General features: G+C 44.7%; 1 protein-coding gene across 6 annotated transcripts in view; it reads left to right on the top strand.

The window, feature by feature from the left end:
• farp1 (FERM, RhoGEF (ARHGEF) and pleckstrin domain protein 1 (chondrocyte-derived)) overlaps positions 1-21,827 on the top strand; it is a 278,773-nt gene that overhangs the window by 212,034 nt on the left and 44,912 nt on the right. For all 6 annotated transcript variants that reach the window (XM_063048415.1, XM_063048411.1, XM_063048414.1 and 3 more), the window contains exons 16-18: positions 2,759-2,892; positions 8,132-8,213; positions 9,535-9,772. In XM_063048415.1, coding sequence (XP_062904485.1) covers positions 2,759-2,892; positions 8,132-8,213; positions 9,535-9,772 — 454 coding nt within the window. The remainder of the gene's footprint in view (positions 1-2,758; positions 2,893-8,131; positions 8,214-9,534; positions 9,773-21,827) is intronic.

Below are 21,827 nucleotides of genomic sequence, written 5' to 3'. Positions count from 1 at the left end.
TTCACATCACATGCTGGTGATAATAAACCTGATTCTTATCACCCACATCATACGGCACGGCACATAACAAACAAATGAACAGGCCCTTTATATCCCACATCAGTCTAATCCTTCCCTTCCACATAGCCCATAGCCCTTTATTTTACTTTCATCCATCAGCTGAGAGTTTCTTAAATATTCCTAGTGGTTCTGTCCCTACCACTGTGGTTCTGTCCCTACCACTATCTCTGGCAGTGTGTTGCGACTACCATTCTCTGTGTAAAAATGCTACACCTGACATTCCCCCCAGTACTTTCCATCAATCACCTTAAACTTATGTCCTCTCCTATTACTCATTGCTGCCCTGGGTAAAAGGTGCTGGCTGTCCACTCTATCAATGCCTCCTATCCTCTTGTACAGCTCCGTCAAGCCACCTCCTTTGCTGTAAAGGGAAAAGCCCTAGTTCACTCAACCTTTCCTCATATGACACACTCTCTAATCCAGGCAGTGTCCTGGCAGATCTCTCCTAACCGTCTCTAAAGCTTCCACATCCTTTCTGCAATGAGACGACCAGGAATAAACACTATACTCTGGTGTATTCTAACCAAAGTTTTATAGAGTTGCAACATTACCTCACGGCTCTTGAACGCGATCCTCCAACTAGTGCCTTCTTAACCAGATATTCTGATTCCTGAAATCTGATGTTCTGATTCCTGATGTGAATTATGAATCAATAGCAGAGTTTAATTAGTTCCACTCAAGTCCAGAAGTGCTGTCTTTTACATGTAACTGGGGAGAGGTTCGGCAGCATTGCAGTGCAAATCTTCCATGCATTCCTTCAGTGTTTTGGCTAGTGGGCAGCTGTCTCACCTCTGGTAATGGTATTGGTTTATTATTGTCATGTGTACTCTGATAAAATGAAAAGCTTTTGTTTTGTGTGCCATCCGGACAGATTATTCCATGCACAATTACCTCCAGGTAATGGACAGAAAGCAGAGTATGTATTCTGGTTACACAGAAAGTGCAATGCAGGTCGACAAATAAGGTATGAGAACCACCATGAGGTAGATTGAGAGGCCAAGAGTTTACCATTTATCTTTTAGCGTATGGTTCATTTCCTCTCCAGAGACTGAGCTTTGGCTTGTTCTGAGAACCATTACAGACCTGCAAGTTGTTCCTTTTTCAGTAATTCCACAGACTTAGACCTTTGCACATGGCTTCCAGTAGTATGGGAAAAGGATTAAGCTAATTCAACCCCTCATTCGCCCGTGAACTGACCTGCTTGGAGCCAAGGATGGGCCTGGCCCTATATTAACACAGGAACAACAGAGCTAATCGGGGTAATCCCCGAGAACATTGATGGGAAGTTGCTGGCTTCTGCATCCAGGGTAACACTTGTGTCGTGGAGATACATGCTTTAAACAAAAAAAAACTGAAAATGTTAAAATAACTTGAAATTTGATAACTATTCAACACCACATGTAAAAGTCCCTTTCCCAAATTAGTCTTCAATTCTCTTCCTTGAGTATGTGAGGTTATTCCTCTGTGTCTGGAAGATTTGTTTCAATTGAGGGTTTTAAAAAAGTTTTAAGAAGTCAGCAGAGACAGAGAAACTAGTCGGTGATGTCCAGAACAGGTAGATCGTTAAATTGGAACCCAGCCATTCAGGAATCTCAGATATCAGGAATCAGGATATTAAATATCAAAAATCAGACATCAGATTTCAGGGTATCAAATTCAGGAATCAGGGAGATATTTGGAATCAGGACATCTGACATCAGGAATCAGGGCACCAAATACAAAGACTCAGACATTGGGAATCAGGGTATCAGAAATAAAAATATCTGAGGTTTGGATATTAGAAATCTTTCAAACAGAGGACAGTGGGAATCTGGGACTGTTCCACCCAAAATATTCAATATGTCAAGACTGAGGCTGAACGGTTTTTGCTGGTTTGGGAGATTCAAGGTTATGGAACCCAGACAGGGAGATGGTGACAAGGTCCAGATGAACGAGGATCTAATTGGCCCTACTCCTGACTGTATATCCCTAGAATGAGGGTGGAGACGAAGGACAGAGATGGGTTGAAAAAGAAGTTGGATAAACATACCCAGGATGGAGGGGAGGGGTGTTTGAGAGGGCCGCAAATGGCAGGAGGTGGATGAGGCCTGCTGACTTGCTTCTGGGCAGTGTCTGTGTAACGCCGCCTCCTCCAGGAAGTCACCCAAGGGTCATGCACCCCTCCAGTTCCAATGATTGAGAGGCATCTGATTTCCATTCAGACTCCGTCTGAAACAATGGTTGAGTTGGAACTTGCAAAGGAATATTTTAACTCCGACCCCTACCCATACCTTCCCTTTCATTCCGTCTTCTCACTGAGGGAATTGGAATTGGTTTATTATTGTCACATGTACCAAAGACATGGGGAAAGCTTATCTTGCATGCTGCTCATACAGCTCAATGAATTGCACAGAGCACTGAGGAAGAGCTAAGTAAAACAATAACAATGCAGAATAAAGTGCAGTGCAGAGCAGATAAACAATAAGGTCATAATGAGGTAGTTTGGGAGGTCAAAGGTTGTATAATGCATTTTATGTAATGTATTAAACCATACAAATGAAAGGAAAGGGATTGAAAATTATCTTGGATCTGATGGCAAGTTTAAAGTGCGTTGGTGAATGTATGTTCTTTACTCTCAATATCAAGTGGAGTCTATGTAACCAGTGGTTGCACTTCACAGTCCATCCTTGACCTCTTTCTCTCTCTCTTTCTCTCTCAGTCTTTCCAGAGTGCTGTGACCAGAGACGATGTCATGCCGGAACAGTTGAAGACCATGATCTTCTCCAACTTTGAGCCTCTCCACAAGTTTCACACCGGCTTTCTGAGAGAGGTTGAACAAAGGCTCGCTCTGTGGTAAGATGTGTTGCTGGGGTGAGTCCTCTTACACGTTTATTGGTAAATCCCCACTAACCAGCCCCTTCCTGCCCCCACTCCCTCCACCCCACAGGTCATTCACAGAGCATTGCTCCTGGGATTTTCTACCTGACTGAAATTAGGAAATTAGGCTACAGAACCCCCCTGACACAGAAACAAAGAGACATCAGTTGGAGGAGAATAAAATCCTGGAATCTCTATCAACATTCATATAGTAAAGCCATGCAAGTTTAACCCTTTCCGAGGGTCGTGGAATCAAGAATGAGAGGGCTTAGGTTTAAAGTGAGAGAGGAAAGATTTAATAGGAGGATGTTTTTGCACAAAGGGTGATATGTATGTGGAATGAGCTGCCAGAGGAAGTGATAGACACAGGTATAATAACCACTTTAAGACACTTGGACAGCTACGTGGGTAGGAAAGGTTTAGAGGTTCGCAGGCAAATGGGACTAGCTTAGGTGGCGTGAACCAATTGGGGTGAAGGACCTAGTTCCGTCCTGCATCTCTTGGTGGGTAAACATAACACACAAGAAAATTCTGAAAATGCTGGAAATCTGGAATAAAAATGGAAATGCTGGAGATAGCAAGTTGGGTAGCTTTGTTGGAGAGAGGAGATCCCTGCTACCACTACCTGTCATCTTACTGCCCCTCCTCAGACCACCAATCACCTCTGAATCCTTACACGGCACTCCCCTGCTCTTTATACTGGCCACCGCGCCTCACCACTCTTAAGTGCTAGTGCAGGGTTTCGACCCAAAACGTTGACAATTCAACATTCAAGGTAAGCTTATCACAAAGTACATAGGTGTCACCATGCTCTACCTTGAGACTCATTTTCTTGCAGGCATTCACAGTAGAATAGAAATACAAAAGAATCAATGAAAAGCTGCACACGAAAACTGACAATCAATTTGCAAGAGAACACAAACTGCAATAAAATTAAGTAAATAATTTAACTTAAATAATAAGTTTGCTGATGACACTGAAGTTGGAGGTGTTGTGGATAGTGTGGAGGGCTGTCAGAGGTTACAGGGGGAAATTGATAGGATGCAAAACTGGGCTGAGAAGTGGCAGAGGGAGTTCAACCCAGATAAGTGTGAGGTGATTCATTTTGGTAGGTGAAATATGATGGCAGAATACAGTATTAATGGTAAGACTCTTGGCAGTGTGGAGGATCAGAGGGCTCTTGAGGTCTGAGTCCACAGGACACTCAAAGCTGCTGCGCAGATTGGCTCTGTGGTTAAGAAGGCATACGGTGTATTGGCCTTCATTAATCGTGGAGTGGAATTTAGGAGCTGAGAGGTAATGTTGTAGCTATATAGGACCCTGGTCAGACCCCACTTGGAGTACTGTGCTCAGTTCTGGTCGCCTCACTACAGGAAGGATATGGGATCTATAGAAAGGGTGCAGAGGAGATTTACAAGGATGTTGCCTGGATTGGGGAGCATGCCTTATGAAAGCAGGTTGAGTGAACTCAGCCTTTTCTCCTTGGAGCGACAAAGGATGAGAGGTGACCTGATAGAGATGTATAAGATGATGAGAGGCATTGATTGTGTGGATAGTCAAAGGCTTTTTCCCAGGGCTAAAATGGTTGCCACAAGAGGGCACAGGTTTAAGGTGCTGGGGTATAGAGGAGATGTCAGGGTTAAGATTTTTACTCAGAGAATAGTGGGTGCACAGAATGGGCTGCTGGCAACGGTGGTGGAGGCGGATATGATAGGGTCTTTTAAGAGACTTTTGGATAGGTACATGGAGCTTAGCAAAATAGAGGGCTATGGGTAAGCCTAGTAATTTCTAAGGTAGGGACATGTTCGGCACAACTTTGTGGGCTGAAGGGCCTGTATTGTGCTGTAGGTTTTCTATGTTTCTAAATAAATAATACTGAGAAGATGAGTTGTCGAATCCTTGAAAGTAAGGTTGTGGAATCAGCTCAGGAGTCTGATGACTGAAGGGTAATAACTGTTCCTCAACCTGGTGGTGTGGGACCTAAGACTCCTGTAAGTTCTTCCCGATGACAGCAGCAAGAAGAGAGCTGGATGGAAGGAGTCCTTGCTGATGGAAGATGCCTCCTTGTGACAATGCTCCTTGTAGATGTGCACAGTGACGGGGAAGGCTGTGCCTGTGATCGACTGGTCTGTATCCACCACTGTTCACGACCTTTGGTTTTTATACAGTAATTGATCAAATTAACAGCACCAAGGTACCCATGGTCATTCACTTGGAAGCATATGAATTTACTGGAGTATTCTGTGTGACTCCCAGTGCGTTGCAAATGATTTGCAAATATTCATCGTGAAACTTTAATTGGAACGCTATTTTTAGCTGCTAAGTTTCAGCTAATGATCATCTTACATCAAAAACATGAAGATGATGGCAATGAATTATCTTCTGAGTTATATTTAAAAATAATACGCAAAGCAAAATGTTATACATTTGCGTAGAAGACAAAATGTTTGTAAACATCCATGCTCAATTGTGATGAAACAAAGATCCCTTTTAGCAAAAGCTTTTTATACGTTATTCACTTTTCCCCCCTGCTTTTTCTTTCCCGTAAATGAATGCATTTAGATAGCACTTTAACACAGCAAGAAGCCTCACAATATGCTTCTTGGGAATGTAATCAAAGATTAACATTGAGCCATATAATGGGACCAAGGGTCAGAAACATGGGAAGAAGTTGGTTTAAGGTGTGTCTTGATAAATTGGTTTGTTATTGTCGTATGTACCAAGGCACGTTGAAAAAAATTCTTCTGCATGCCATCCAGACAGGTTAGCTGTGTACATGCATCTATTGATGCTTCTGGACACATCTTCAGTGATGTTCCTGGAATCATCGGGTGTTTCTGGTCTTTCAACATCATACAACCTCCTCCAGGTGACCCAGCTGAGGCTGATCAGACCCCAGCTTGTGTCCAGATGGCTAGCTACTTATGACTCCATGGCTCCCGTCTTTTGAGCCACAGCCATCTTGAGGCCCTCTCTGCCGCATCGCTGGTACTGCGGATGGCTCTCCTCTTCCTCTCTCCCTCGATGCCCAAAATGCTGAAGGCCCTAACTACAGAGTGGGCTAAAAACAGTACAGTGAGGCAGTACAAGGGAAAACAAGGAAGAGAACGCAGAATAAAAGTTACATTTACCGAGGAAGTGCAGTGCAGGCAGACAATCAGGTATAAAGTAGTAACACGGCAGACCGTGAGGTTAAGAGTCTATCTCATCAGACAAGGGGATCTGTTCAATAGTCTTGTAACAGCAGGGTAGAAGCTGTCCTCGAGCCTGGTGGTACGTGCTTTCAGGCTTTTGTGTCTTCTGCCCGATGGGAGAGAGAAGAAGAGAGATTGTCCTCATTAAAGGGTAGGGTCTTTGAATATGTTGACTGTTTTACTGGGGCAGCGATCTGCAGACCAGAGAGGCAGAGGTTTAGGCAGAAGTTTGGGTTTACATGCTGAAGGTACGGATGCTAATGGTGAGTAATTCAATGTGCGGTGGAGCCAAAGAGCAGAATTGACGTTGGATGGCGAGAGGAGGTGACGCAGGATGGAGGATTGTGAACCGAGGTTAAGAATGTAATCGGAGATTGGATAACTGGGAATCAGTGCAACTGTGAATGTGGGTGTGCTAGTGGGATTGACTTGGGACATGAGGAGCAGAGGTTTCATAGCCCCACGTGTATAGAGGTAGAATGTGATGGAATTGTCACGGCTGGAGTTAAACAGAAACAAGTCTCAGCTGCTGAGGCTGAGGCCAGATTGGCCAGGTGATGGTGTTGGAGAAGGTGACGTTAGTGAACGTGTGGGTAAAAGATCAGAAACTCAGCTCAGGTTTAAAAGTGCCGCCAAAGTCTCGTAGAGTTTCCGACTTTGGTTAACCAAGTTAGTTTCCAAAACCTCAGTAGGATGCTGGATGTGAGGCTTGACGGGTCTGTTGCTGGCCACTGGATTATCATAGTAAACAATCACAGATAATGAGTACAGGAGCAGAAAAAGCTGCAAATGCTTGGCAAGTTTGTGAAGAGAGAGTGACAGAGTTTATCCCTGATCAGAAAGGCTTTAAATCCTTGGTTTCTTTCTGCAACAAAGATCCAACCAAATCCCTCAACCAAAACTCTCATCTGTTTGGGTGAAATCATTCCTAAACCAAACAACTCACTCTTTTGACTCCTGTCACTTGCTACAAATCAAAGAGTAGCCAATGGTACTCACATAAACCCTCACTACTCCAATCTCTCTGTTGGCCACATGGAACAGTCCCTGTTCCAATCCTTCACTGGGGCCATTCGCCAATTCTTTCTCTGATTCATTGACGCCTACATTGGCGCTGCCTCCTATACCCCTGTTGAACTCATCGACTTGTTCAGAGTCACTACTCCACTCTATTGGCAGAGGTAATGCCTTAGGTCAACAGGCTCTCGATAAGCTAGAAGAAGCTGGAGATGAACTAACTTTAGATTTTCAAGATGGGAAGACGGAGGCTTTCCTATTGTGGGTTGGGGACCACAGATAAGAATGTGATTGGAGATTGCCTCATTGAGAGTCAGTGCAACGGAGTGGGTGTGGGTGTGCTAGTGGGATTGACTTGGGATGTGGGGAGTAGAGGTTTCATGGCCCCATGTCTACAGAGGTAGAATGTACAGGAATATAGGTATACATTGCCACACTCAGGTTGGAGGAGCAACACCTTGTATTCCGTCTGGGTAGCCTCAAACCTGATGGCAGGAACTTTGATTCCTCAAACTTCTGGCAATTGCCCCGCCTCTGCCTTCGCCATTCCCCATTCCTGCCTCCCTCGCTCACCTTTCTCCTTACCAGTCCATCACCACCCCCCCCCCCCACCTTCTGGTGGTCCTCCTCCTTCACATTCTTCCCCTTCTCCAGCCCTTTATGTCTTTCACCGATCAACTTCCCAGCTCTTTACTTCACCCCACCCCTCCCGGTTTCACCTGTCACCTACCACCCTGTACCTCTTTCTCCCCTTCCCCCACCCTCTTCCTCTGACTCCTCATCCTTTTTCATCCAGCCCCGATGGTTTCTCGTTTCGTAACGTCGACTGTTTATTCCTTTCTGTAGATGCTGCCTGGCCTGCTGAGTTCCTCCAGCCATTTTGTGTGTGTGTGTGTGTGTGTGTGTGTCTTGCTCTGCGTTTCCAGCATCTGCAGATCTTCTCATGTTTGTGGCTTTCCCATTACTGCTTAGTTCACCCCATGTACATTTTATTCCACTGACAGGGAAGGCAGATCCAATGCTCACATTAAAGGCGATTACCAAAGAATTGGAGATGTAATGTTGAAGAATCTGCATTCCATGAAGGTCAGTGTTTGCGTAAACACAGATGTTGTGTCATACTTGATCATGCTGTGATTCTAACCTCAGCTCTGACTCAGTGGCTCACTCTTTGACTTCTGAGCCAGAGGGTCTGGGTACAAGTCTTGCCCCAGAATGGTGACTGTTACAGCCACTGCCTCACAGATGCTCAATCCTGATCTCTGGTGCTGTCCATGTGGAGTCTGTATGTTCTACCTGTGACCACATGGGTTTCCCCTGGATGCCCCAGTTTCCTCCCACATCCCAAAGATGTGTGAGCTGATTGGTTAGTTGGTCACTGCAAGTTGTGCTGGGTATATAGGTGAGTGACAGAATCTGAGGGGAGTTAATGGGTTGGTGGCGGTGGGGGGGGGAAGATAGAAATGGGTGGTTGATAAACAGAATGGATTTGGCAGGTTCAACTGTCTGTTTCTCTGCTGTTTGGGAGTTCAGCATTGTAGGAGGTGTGCTCTTCAGTTCAGACCTAAAGCCAAGCCTCACAGCAATATTTTGAAGGAGAATGGTGGAGAATACTAGCTAATTTTCATCCCCCAGTCTGTGCCAGTGAAACATGCTGTTCCTGGCAGCACCCAATGGCTGCATTTTCAACAATACAAGCATAGCATTGCCTGCGTAGCACTTGAAATGCCCAAGATTGCGAAAGGGAGCTATTGAAATGTGTCTGTCTTTGCTATGAGTGTTATTCAGTGTGTATATGTGGACACACATGGAAAAGACCAGCACACTCACTGACAGAACAGGAGAACACAACTCAGTCCATTGCGTTTGTGGCAGCCCTTCAGTCAGACCAACATCCTGGTTTACGTTACGAGCTTCCTCAGCCATGGGATCCACATCCTGGTCCTTCTGCCTAGAGGGACCAAAGCTCTGAGCAGAAGTGTCACCCGGTGACAAAACCGGTACAGGAAATGGATTTGGTTTATTATCGTCACATGTACTGAGCTACCGAGAGAAGTTTGTCTTGCATACTGTCCAAACAGATCAATTCATTACACAGTGCATTGAGGTAGAACAAGATAAAACAATTGCAGAATGCAGAACAAAGTGTTACAGTGGCAGATAAAGTGCAATGCAGACAGCCAATAAGGTGAAGGATCACAATGAGGTAGATTGTGAGGTCAAGAATCCATCTTATCAGACTAGGGAGCTGTTCACCATTCTTATAAAAGCAGGATAGAGGCTGTACTCGAGTTTGGCGGTATGTGTTTTCAGACCTTTGTATCTTCTGCCCGATGGGAATGTCCGGGGTGGCTGGGGTCTTTGCTGTGCCAAACTGTATCACCTCACTCCCGTTTCCTCTTTGCAGCACCTCACCTTCCATCTGCAGAAGCACAGCGAGATTCTGGTGGAGCTGGAGAAGGCCATCCGGAGTTCCCGGAAGCTGGAGGCCGCGTGCCGGGAATTTGAGCAGCAGAAAGTGTGCTACCTCCCTCTGAACGTATTCCTGCTGCGTCCTCTTCACCGGCTGATGCACTATAAGCAGATCCTGGAGAGGCTGTGCAAACACTACCCGCCCAGTCACGTTGACTTCAGAGATTCGCGGGGTAAGGCAAATGGCAGGGAGACCGCAGATGGCCAGCACAAATATGGACTCCTAGGCATGGCTAAATGGAGCCAAAGTGGGGCAACCTATGATGGGCTGTGTTGGAATACATTGGATTGCGGTGGATTGGACAAGACTGGACTGGGCTAGATGGGATGGAGCTGAGATGGTTTGTGCAAGGCTAGATTACCTTGGGTTGGCTTGCTTTTGGTTGGGCTAGATGGGAATGGATTGGTTGCTGTTGGACTAGACTGGATTGGGTTGGATTAGCTTGTGCAGAGCTAGACTAGTAGGCTAGATTGGATTGAGCTGAGAATGTTTGGGAGAGGCTAAGCTAAAGTGGGATTGATTTGTATTGGACTAGATAAGGTGGATTAGTTTGTATTGGACTAGACTGGGTTGTATTGTTTTTTGTTGGACCAGTTTGTGTTGGACTATACTGGGTTGGATTGTTCTGTATTGGACAAGACTGGATTGGATTGATTGGTGTTGGGCTAGACTGGGTTAGTTAGATTCCTTTGTATCGGACTAGACAGGGTGGAATTGGATTGGTTTGTATCAAACTCAATTTGGTGCATTAGTTTGTGTTCGAAAGATTTGATTGGATTGTTTGTGTTGGACTAGACTGGGTTGGATTAGTTTGAGTTAGACTAGGTTAGTTTGCATTAATTTGAGTTAGACTAGGTTAGTTTGCATTAGTTTGAGTTAGACTAGGTTGGTTTGCATTAGTTCATGTTGGACCAGATTGGGGTAGATTAGTCCGTGTTGGACTAGATTAGGTTGGATCAGTTTCTGCTGGACTAGGTTAGGTTGGATTGGTTTATGTTGGACTAGATTGCTTTGGATCAGTTTGGATTGGATTAGATTGAGTTGATTGGTTTATATTGGTCTAGATTGGTTTGTGTTGGACGACGTTGGTTTGGATTGCTTTGAGTTGAACTAGGTTGGTTAGGATTGGTTTGTGTTGGACAAGATTGGGTTGGATTAGTTTGTGTTGGGCTAGATTAGTTTGCACTGGTTTGTGTTGGATAAGATTAGGTTGGATCAGTTTGAGTTGGACTTGATTGGTTTGGATCATTTTGTGTTGGACTAGGTTAGGTTTGATTGGTTTATGTTGGACTAGATTGGGTTGGATTAGTTTGTGTTGGACTAGATTGGTTTGAGTTGGACTAGGTTAGGCTTCATTGGTTTATGTTGGACTAGATTTGTTTGGATTGGTTTGTGTTGGACTAGATTGACGTGGATTGGCTTGCGTTGGACTAGACCGGGTTGGATTGAGTTGTGTTGGACTAGATTGTGTTGGACTGGATGGGGTTGGATCGATTTATGCTGGACTAGATTGTGTTGGATTGTTTTGTGTTGGACTAGATTAGGTTGAATTGTTTTGTGTTGGACTAGGTTGGGTTTGATCGGTGGAGGGTGCCGATGCTTTTTTGCTAGTGGGGGAGGAGAGTCATTGCTTTGCTGCTGCTTGTGCATGGGAGGTGTTGGGGGAGTCCTTGAGGTTCTAACATTTAACTGTCACTCATTCTTTGGGGCACTCTGTTTTCATGGATGTTTGTGTAGAAAAAGAATTTCAGGATGCATAGCATTTCTCTGACATTAAATGTACCTATTGATCTATTGATCTGTTTGTGTTGGACTAGATTGGGTTGGATCAGTTTGAGTTGGACTTGATTGGCTTGGATTGTTTGTTGAAGAAGCATTTATGCATGATCTCTGGTGTGAATGTTGTCCAGTTGTACACAAACACTGGACAAATGTCCATGTGACTACGCGCAAACAGGTGATTTGGTTACTGCATGTTGACTCTATACCATGATATGCCTTTGCTCCTCTTTGTGGAATGTAAGGTTTGTGGAATGGGAACGGGATGCCTATATGTATTTACATGCCTGAAATTGGTATCAGTGTTACAGCATTGTGACTCTCTGGTAAATTAATGTAAAGCAAGTCTCAGTGAAACAGCGTGCTGCAATTGTATTGGTATTGCTATGGGAAAGATCTTATTAAACTGGAAAGAGTGAAGAAAAGATTTACAAGGCTTTGCTAGGACATGAGAGACTGAGGCACGGGAAGAAGTTGAACAGATATTATTTCTTGGTTGGTAGGAAAATGAGAGGTGACCTTACAGAGGTGTATAATATCATGAGGGGCTTAGATAGAATGAATGTACTCAGTCTTTTTCCCAAAGTCAGGCAATCAAGACCTACATGCTTTATACTTTATTGTCGCCAAACAATTGATACTAGAACGTACAATCATCACAGGAATCATCTTCGTGCTCCCTGGAGTACAAATCGATAGTAAATATTAAAAACTTAAATTATAAATCATAAATAGAAAATAGAAAAGGGAAAGTAAGGTAGTGCAAAAAAACCGAGAGGCAGGTCCGGATATTTGGAGGGTACGGCCCAGATCCGGATCAGGTTCTGGGATGTTGGAAAGAAGCTGTTCCCAAATCTGGCCGTACGAGTCTTCAAGCTCCTGAGCCTTCTCCCGGAGGGAAGAGAGACAAAAAGTGTGCTGGCATAGGGCATAGGTGTAAAGTGAGAGACAGGAAATATTTAATAGAAACTGAGGGGCAACTTTTTTTGTATATAGAAGGAGGTATGTGAAATGATCTACAGAGGAGATGGCTGATGCAAGTATGATAACAGCTTTTAAAGAGACAGGTACATAGACAGGAAATATTTAGAGGGATATGGGCCATGAGCGAGCAGATAGGACTAGCTTAGATGGGCATCTTGGTCAGCATGGACCTGTTGGGCCAAAGGGCCTGTGCAATACTGTATGACTCTAGGACTCTCTGGTAGAAGATCGCCCCTCAGAAGAAGTTCCCCCTCTCTTTTCCACAGATGCTGCCTGGCCTGCTGACTTCCCCCAGCATTTTGTGTGTGTTGCTTGGTTCCGGCATTGGCAGATTTTCTCGTGTTTGTGATAGATACCGCTTTCTTGTGGCAGTGCTCGATGGTGGGGAGGGTTTTGCCTGTGATACCCTGGGCTGATTCCACCATTTTATGTAACCTTTTCCATTCCTGGGCATTGGTATTTCCATACCAGGATGTGGCACAGCCAGTGAGGGTACTCTCCACCATGCCAATGGCACAAACCTGGGAGATATGAGGGATGTTTAATTATTGCAAGCACGGTAGCAATGATCATAAGGTTCAGTATGTGAAGCTGGTTTAGCCCAGTACATTCACAGTGTAGAGATGTTGTTCAGGGAGCAATTTCATTACCAAGTGTCTATAAATAACTGCGTTTGTAATGATGTTTATTTGGCCATCTGGTGTTTTGCAAAAATTTCATTGAGCAGTTTTGGACGTCTGACTGATCAGGAGGTTGAAACTCCCTGAATGGGATTTGTTTCTGCTCAGATTTGTTTGCCTAATTGCAAATTTGAATCTTTCCACCAGCCTGAGGGATAGATTGCAATCACTTGTGTTATATCCTTGAGGTGTTCTGGAGCAGCAACTTGAGTCAGTCCACTACTGAGCTGTCTCCAGGTGTAACACTGTTTTATTCTGCATCTTGGCTGCCCGCTCCAACTGCAGATCAGAGACCATCACGCTCTACTGACAGGATCAAAGAATGGCTTTATAAAAATTTAAATAAACCTTCTCTTTGCATGTCAGTCTTCTTTAAATAATTTAATTTGTTTTTTAGTCATGTAAGGGATGCAAATGCTTCTGAGAAAATGAGTGGAATTTGAATAGTTTTCCTGAAGCAGCAGGTTTGAATGAACCTTGTGCAGGAGGTCAGAATCAGAAAGAGGCTTTTTATCACTGCCGTGTATAGTGAAATTTGTTGTTATGCGGCAGCAGTACAGTGCAAGGCATATAAAGATTACTATAAGTGACAATAAGAAGGAAAACCCCCCATGGGCTTCTGCAGATATATTAAGAGTAAAAACGATAGATAGCAAGGGACAAAGTTAGTCCACTTGAAGATTAGCATGGTCATCAATACATGGAGCCGAAAGAGATGGGGGAGACCGTAAATGGATTTTTTTACATCTGTATTTACTGGGGAGATGGACACAGAATCTGTAGAACTGAGGTCAAAAAATAGTATCTGTATTCCAAAAGAACAGGTGTTTACTGTCTTGAGGCAAATTAGGGTGCAATAGTCTCCAGGGCCTGACAAAGTGTCTCCTTCGTAAGGCCAGTGATGTTGTGGGGATGGAACTGGACTCTCTCACAGTGGTGTCTGAAAAGAGGATGCTGTCTAAGTTGCATGTCATCTCGGTCAATGTCTCCCATCCACTACATAATGGACTGGTTGGGCACAGGAGTCCATTCAGCCAGAGACTCATTCCACCGAGATGCAACAAAGAGCATCATAGGAAGTCATTCCTGCCTGTGGCCATCAAACTTTACAACTCCTCCCTTGGAGGGTCAGACACCCTGAGCCAATAGGCTGGTCCTCGACTTATTTCATAATTTACTGGCATAATTTACAATTTACATATTACTATTTAACTATTTATGGTTTTATTACTATTTATTATTTATGGTGCAACTGTAACGAAAACCAATTTCCTCCGGGATCAATAAAGCATGACTATGACTTATGCTAGTGTAGAAATTGCTGGAGCCCTGGCAGAGGAATTTAAAATGTTGTTACCCACAGGTGAGGTGCTATAGGGTGGTTAATGTTGTTCCATTGTTCCAGGAAGGTTGTAAGAATAAGACAGGAAATTGCAGGCCAGTGAGCCTGATGCCAGTAGCAGGTAAGTTATTCTAAGGGTGAGGATGTTAAGTATTTGGATAGACAGATACTGATTAGGGATAGTCAACATGGCTTGGTATGTGGTAGGCTGTGTCTAACCAATCTTCTAGAAAATTTCAAGGTGATTACCAGGAAGGTTCATGAAAGCAAGGCAATGGTCACTGTCTACGTCAGCTTTAGCAAGTCCCATGTTGGAGGCTTGTCCAGAAGTTTCAGTCGCTTTGCATTCAGGATGAGGTAGTAGACTGGTTTAGTGGCAGAAGTCAGAGTGGTTGTAGGTGGTTGCCTCTGTGACGGTGGGGGGGTGGGGGGGGGCGCGGTCTGTGACTTGAGGAGTGCCGCAGGGATCGTGGCTGGATCCATTGTTTGTCATTTATGTAAACGATTAGATGACAATCTGTTAACCAGATCAGCAGGTTTGCAGATGGCACCACGACTGGAGGCATAATGGACAGCGAGAAAGACTACCAAAGCTTTCAGCAGTGTCTGGACCAGCTAAAGATGGGTTGAAAGATGGCAGATGGAATTTGATGCAGACAAGTGTGGTGTTGCATTTTGAAAGACAAACCAAGGTATGACGTACACAGCGAGTGGTAGAGCACTGAGGAGTGTGATAGAACCGAGGGAAGTAGGAATTTGTCTTCTTTTACCTGTCACACCACTGGCGTTTAGGGCAGCAATGAAGGTCCTCCTTCTCTGGCGGCGTTCACAGCTTCCTTTCATCATGTCGGAGGCTTCCTCTCGGTTTGCCATCAGTCATACAAGTTCCAGGTGGAGACTCAGGAGTACCATCGCTCTCAGATGTAGAAGGATTCTTCCTTACCGTTTCTGTAGCAGTTTTGTTTGGTGAATCAGGGTTGTTAGCCCTCAGATGAACCCCCAACCTGGAGGACTGGTGGACCACTCTAAAGGCTGATTTGTACTTCTGCGTAGTAGCCTACACCATAGCCTATGTAGGTGGCCTACGCCGTTGTGAGCATTTATACTTGTGTGTTGTTGTGTCTGCGTCGCTCTGCAATTCACCGCCAGAACGCTAGTTGGCGGTGGGGTTTCTATGCCACTGTGTTGAGTTTCTTCGTGTTGAAACTCAACACGAAGAAACTCCACTTCAAACAATGACGACTGAAACTGAAGGAGGGTGAATTTTCTGTGCTTGTCCGGCCACTGAGAAACATGGGCGAGGAAATGCATTTCAAATATCTTTGGATGTCGGCAGGTAGATTTGACGATTTGGTTCATCGTCTCCAACCATTTATTTCACATCAGTGTACACACAGTATGCCCAGAGACTGGCAATCACCATTCGAGTTTTAGCTTCAGGTGGAAGTCAACAGGCTGTAGCAGCTAGCTACAAACTGGCGTCAAGCACAGGGTCCTCCATAATTTTGGAGATCTGTAAAGCTTAATGGAAAGCATTGCAGCCAGAGTTCCTTCCCTGCCCTTCAGTCGCCCATTGGGAAGCTATTGCAGCGTAGGAGGAAATACGATGCCACCAGCAGGCTAATCACAGTTGTTGCAGTCTGCATTGCCACAACACGTAGTTACATTTTTGGGGAGGTGCGCATCAGGCTACAGCATAGGATACGGTGTAGGGTACGCAGCTATGCCTTACCTACAGCGGAGATTTGACGCAGAAGTATAAATTGGCCTTTAGTCAGGCCTTTACCCTTTGACTTGTTTGGCATGGGTGACCCTACCAAGAGCTAAAGCATAAAGCCCTGACTCCAGCCAGCATAGCTCTCCGGATCACTGAGACACACAAGCCTCCAAACCACAACGAGGTCCTCTTGGAGGACTCCAGGAATACAGATCCTTAATTCCTTGAAAGTGGTGTCACAGGTAGTCATAGTCATAGTCATACTTTATTGATCCCGGGGGAAATTGGTTTTCATTACAGTTGCACCATAAATATTAAATAGTAATAGAACCATAAATAGTTAAATAGTAAATTGTAAATTACGCCAGTAAATTATGAAATAAGTCCAGGACCAGCCTATTGGCTCAGGGTGTCTGACCCTCCAAGGGAGGAGTTGTAAAGTTTGATGGCCACAGGCAGGAATGACTTCCTATGATGCTCTTTGTTGCATCTCGGTGGAATGAGTCTCTGGCTGAATGTACTCCTGTGCCCACCCAGTACAGTATGTAGTGGATGGGAGAGATTGACCAAGATGACATGCAACTTAGACAGCGTCCTCTTTTCAGACACCACCGCGAGAGAGTCCAGTTCTATCCCCACAACATCACTGGCCTTCTGGATGAGTTTGTTGATTCTGTTGGTGTCTGCTACCCTCAGCCTGCTGCCCCAGCACACAACAGCAAACATAATAGCACTGGCCACCACAGACTCGTAGAACATCCTCAGCATTGTCCGGCAGATGTTAAAGGACCTCAGTCTCCTCAGGAAATAGAGACGGCTCTGACCCTTCTTGTAAACAGCCTCAGTGTTCTTTGACCAGTCCAGTTTATTGTCAATTCGTATCCCCTGGTATTTGTAATCCTCCACCATGTCCACCCTGACCCCCTGGATGGAAGCAGGGGTCACCGGTACCTTAGCCCTCCTCAGGTCTACCACCAGCTCCTTAGTCTTTTTCACGTTAAGCTGCAGATAATTCTGCTCACACCATGTGACAAAGTTTCTTACCGTAACCCTGTACTCAGCCTCATCTCCCTTGCTGATGCATCCAACTATGGCAGAGTCATTCGAAAATTTCTGAAGATGACAAGACTCTGTGCAGTAGTTGAAGTCCGAGGTGTAAATGGTGAAGAGAAAGGGAGACAAGATTGGGTTGTAAAGAGAGATTTTGGCTCATGGGTTCATGGACCATTCAGAAATCTGATGCATGAGGGGAAGAAGTTGTTTCTGAATCACTGAGTGTGAGATTTCAGGCTCCTGTACCACCTCCTTGATGCTAGTAATGAGAAGGGGGCATGTCCCAGGTAGTGAGGGTCCTGAATGGTGGATGCCACCTTCTTCAGCCATTCCCTCCTAGACCACATTGGCTCCTAGTTAAAGAAAACCTTGATTTTATTGACCTCCCTCGCTATGTTCTCTGCCTTCCTGGCTTCCTCTGGCCCTGTAAACCTCTGAGATCCAAGCTTCTGGAAATTTCCACTGCTGCCCCAACAGTGGCTGTTCCTCCAGCTGACTGATTCCTCGCTAGAATTCCCTCCACCTCCCTCTCCTTTTGCACTCCTCCATCAGACCGATCTCTTCCCATCCTGACCAAAGTTAGCTGTAAAATGTAGTTCTGTGATGCTCCAGTGAAGAATCCTGAGATTTTTTTTTTTCAGTGTTAAGGCTGCTATATAATTACAGGTTGTTGCAAGGAGTGATCTGCTTTTGCAGGTCTTGAGCACCCAGAGACCAGACCGCAAACTTTAATTACCTTTGGTTGGTAATGAAGGGTTTTGCTTCACATAGTAACACGTGGCTGTTGAGCGAGTGTGCGGCAAACTGCTCACCTCATGCAGATAGAGTATAACGCTCCTACAAGACACCATGGACACGACATCAGAAATTGGATCTGCAGACCATCTTGCCCAGCGTTCCTGCTTCCATTGGACCAATGCTGATTTGATGGTTGCCTCTGTTACATGTTCCTGCCTATTTCCCACAACCCGTGACTCCACCGTAACCAGGATCGATCTCCACTTTCCCTGTGTTCATGACTTCACCTCTAAAAGGTGGTGAATCCCAGGAATGAAGAGCTTAGTGTATGAGGATGTACGGCATCTCCTGGCCTGTACTGACTGCTGTTCAGAAAGATGAGGATGTATCTCATTGAAACCCAGTGGATACTGAAAAGGCCTGCAGAGAGTGGATGTTTCCAACAGGTAAGGTTAGGACCCATGGGGAAGCCCAGGAGTCAAGGATATCCATTTCGAACAGAGGTGAGGAGGAATTTCTTTAGCTAGAGTGTGGTGAATCTATGGAATTCATTGCCACAGAGGCCAAATCATTGCTAGTATTTAAGGCAGAGATTAATAGGTTAAGGAGGATTAAGGATTATGAGGAGAAGACTGGGACTGAGGGAAAAAAATTCAGCTATGATTGAATCAGGGAAATGATAGGTCAAATCTGCTCCTATATTTTAGGGTCTTATGAGCTGAGCACTCTCTGAGGGAACTTTCCGCTGATATTAGTCTCATTTGGGTGATCTCTTATTCTGGAACTATGCCCTCTTGGTTTAGACACTCTTCAATTCTATTCTGTAAAGCCCCCACCCTCAAAACCTTAAATGTTTCGATAAGATTGCCTCTCCCATGAGTACAAACCTCTCTTTAAGTATCACCAGCTTCAATCCTAGGAACCAACCTAATGAATCTCCAATGCAAGGCCAACCTCCCTGAAGCACAGGGACCAAAACTTCACGTAGTTCTCCACGACTGGTCCCACCATTGTCCTGTACGGTACAATATAGAAAAGCTTCCCTTATTTTGATCCCCTGTATATCCGTGGACAAAATTCCCACCCCTGCGTTGGTAGTATCTACGGGAGGTGCTGCCTCAAGGAGTCAATACTCATTACCAAAGATCCCCATCGAGCAGGAGTACAGAAACCTGAAGTCCGACACCATCAAGTACAGGAACAGCTACTTCCCTTCAACCCTTCGGTTTTTGAGCCAAGCAGCACAACTCTAATCAATAACTCAGTACAGGACAGAGCACGATGACCACTGACTGTGTTTCTGTTTAATCCATTAGTAGTCTGTGGTGTATAATTTATGTCTAATTATGCTTTTCTTTTGATGTCATGACTTTGATGCTCTGTACCTGTTGCACCTGTGCATACTTGTAAGGCTGATACAACGTGGACGTTTAAAAGACTCTTGGATGGGCACATGGATGTAAGGAAATTGAGAGTTATGAGCTGTGTCAGAAGAAAGGCTTAGATTCACTGTGGAGTAGGTTTGTATAGATTGGTACAACATTATGGGCTGAAAGGCCTGTTATGTACTTATGTACTGTGCCTAGACAATCAACTTGATTTCCGATTGCTTTCCTAATCACCACTTGTGCTTCATGAGGATGGTATTCTGTAGTTGCTGTCCATCTGAACAACCCTCTGTCTTCTGTTCCTTGTCTCAACCCCGCAGTGTAATCCAGCTGCCAGTTCTTTGCCCTCTTGTGAGATCCCTGTGCAGTATCATAGCTGGATGGTTTTGCACCATATAAGTTCATTGTGGAAGAAACTTACTCTTGGTCTTGAGCGGCGAATGCATGATGTGGTCAACTTCTATAGGACCAGATTCTAGCAGGGGGCGTGTTGATGTGCAGCTGCTGCCATGTGATGTGTTGGCTGGGGACAGTGGCTGCAGTACGTGTTGGTCACCACAAGGTGGCAGGCAATGCCCATTCCACCGAGCATTGCGTTAATGAGGTTAGACCAAAATCACAATGAGCTTTATTATCACCGATAAATGTCTTGAAACTTGTTCCGCAACTGCAGTGCATTGCAAAACGTAAACATTTCTATAAAATTGCACAATAAATAGCTCAAAAACAGGACCGTTCAGAAACTTGATGGCAGAGGGGAAAAGATGCTTCTCAATTGAGGACCTTCCTGTGCCTCCTCCCTGATGGTAGTAATGAAAAGAGGGTACCCTGGACAGTGAGGGACCTTAGTGATAGATGTCGCTTTCTCGAGGCACCGCCTGTTGGAGATGTCCTCAGTAGTGAGGAAGCTGGTGCCTGTGAAGGAGCTGGCCCTCGGCAACGCTGCACATTGGAGCTTCCGAACCAGTGGTCAAAGGAGCAGCTGTAGCTATTTGGTCATGTTGCACAAGTTAATGTTTAGAGATTATTAAGTGTAATTAGACAGCATATATGCAATGCACATATATCTCACATTTATAAACTCCAGCTCTAGATCTTCAGAAATCTGAAAATTCTTTGGTGTCAAAGGATACCCCTTAAAGATGAAGTGTGAATTAAGCTTTATGTTCTTGGGCAGTTTAGCTACTCTTTCCCATTGACCACTGCACACAGGAGACCTGATTTTACAGAGCCCTTCAGGTGTTGCTCTGTTCCTGCAGACACAGAAAGTTGTGGGTTCAATTCCTGTCTAGATGACTGGTAGTTGTGTAGACGTAACTGAACTATAATCTTTGTTGGATTTTTGAATAATGAGGTGAGATCTCATTGAAAGGCCTTGATAGAGTGGACATACAGAAGATGTTGGGTATATTTAAGACCAGAAGGCACGGGAGCAGAATTAGGCCATTCGGCCCATTGAGTCTGCATCACCATTGCATCATGGCTCTTAACCCCATTCTCCTGCCTTCTCACTGTAACCTTTTATGCCCTGATTAATCAAGAACCAATCAACTTCCACTTTAAATATACCTAATGACTTGGCTTCTTTGACGACTCTCTGGCAAAAGAAATCCCTCCTTATCTCTGTTCTACATGATGTCCTTCTATTCTGAAGCTATGCCCTCTGGTCCTAGACTCCCCATTATGGGAAACATCCTCTCCACATCCACTCTGTCTTGGCCTTTGAATATTCTGCAGATCCATTCTGTCCTTCTAAGCTCCAGTGAGTACAGGCCCAGAGCTATCGAACACTCCTCATACATTAACCCTTTCATTCCTGGCATCATTCTTGTGAACCTTCTCCAGACCCTCTCCAAAGTCAGCACATGTGTTTACGACCAGAAACTATACAAAGTGTTAGTTGGAAGTTTAGACAGTGAGATTAGCAAAAATGAGATCTCCTGCCCAGGACATTGAATATCTGTCACACCTCTCAAACTTCAGGGTAAATATTATGATCACTCTCTCCTAAGGGTTCCTTTACCTTAAGCTCTCCCTAATCAAATCTGATTCATTACACAGCACCCAATCCAGAATTGCCTTTCCCCTAGTAGATTCAACCACAAGCTGCTCTTAAAAAGCCATCTCCTGCACATTCTAAAAATTCCATCGCTTGGGATTCATCACCAACCTGATTTTCCCAATCTACCTGCATATTGAAATCCCCCATGACTATTGTAACTTTTTCCTTTTTACATGCCTTTCTATCTCCCATTGTAATTTGTACCTCTCATCCTGGCTGCTGTTTGGACACGTGCATATAATTCCCATCAGGGTTTTTTTTTTAACCCTTGTAGTTTCTTCACTCTACTCACAAGGATGCTACATCTTCTGATTATATTTCACCTCTTCCTAAGGATTTGATTTCATTTTTAACCAACAGAACTACCCCACCCCCTCTGCTTACCTGTCTGTCCTGTCGAGACAATGTGTATCTTCGGGTGTTAAGCTCCCAAATATAATCTTCTTTCAGTCGTGACTCAGTGATGCTGACAACATCAAACTGC

This window comes from Mobula hypostoma, chromosome 5 (assembly GCF_963921235.1).
Source record: "Mobula hypostoma chromosome 5, sMobHyp1.1, whole genome shotgun sequence".
Taxonomy (NCBI): Eukaryota; Metazoa; Chordata; class Chondrichthyes; order Myliobatiformes; family Myliobatidae; genus Mobula; species Mobula hypostoma.
This window is presented reverse-complemented; position numbering and strand designations above follow the sequence as displayed.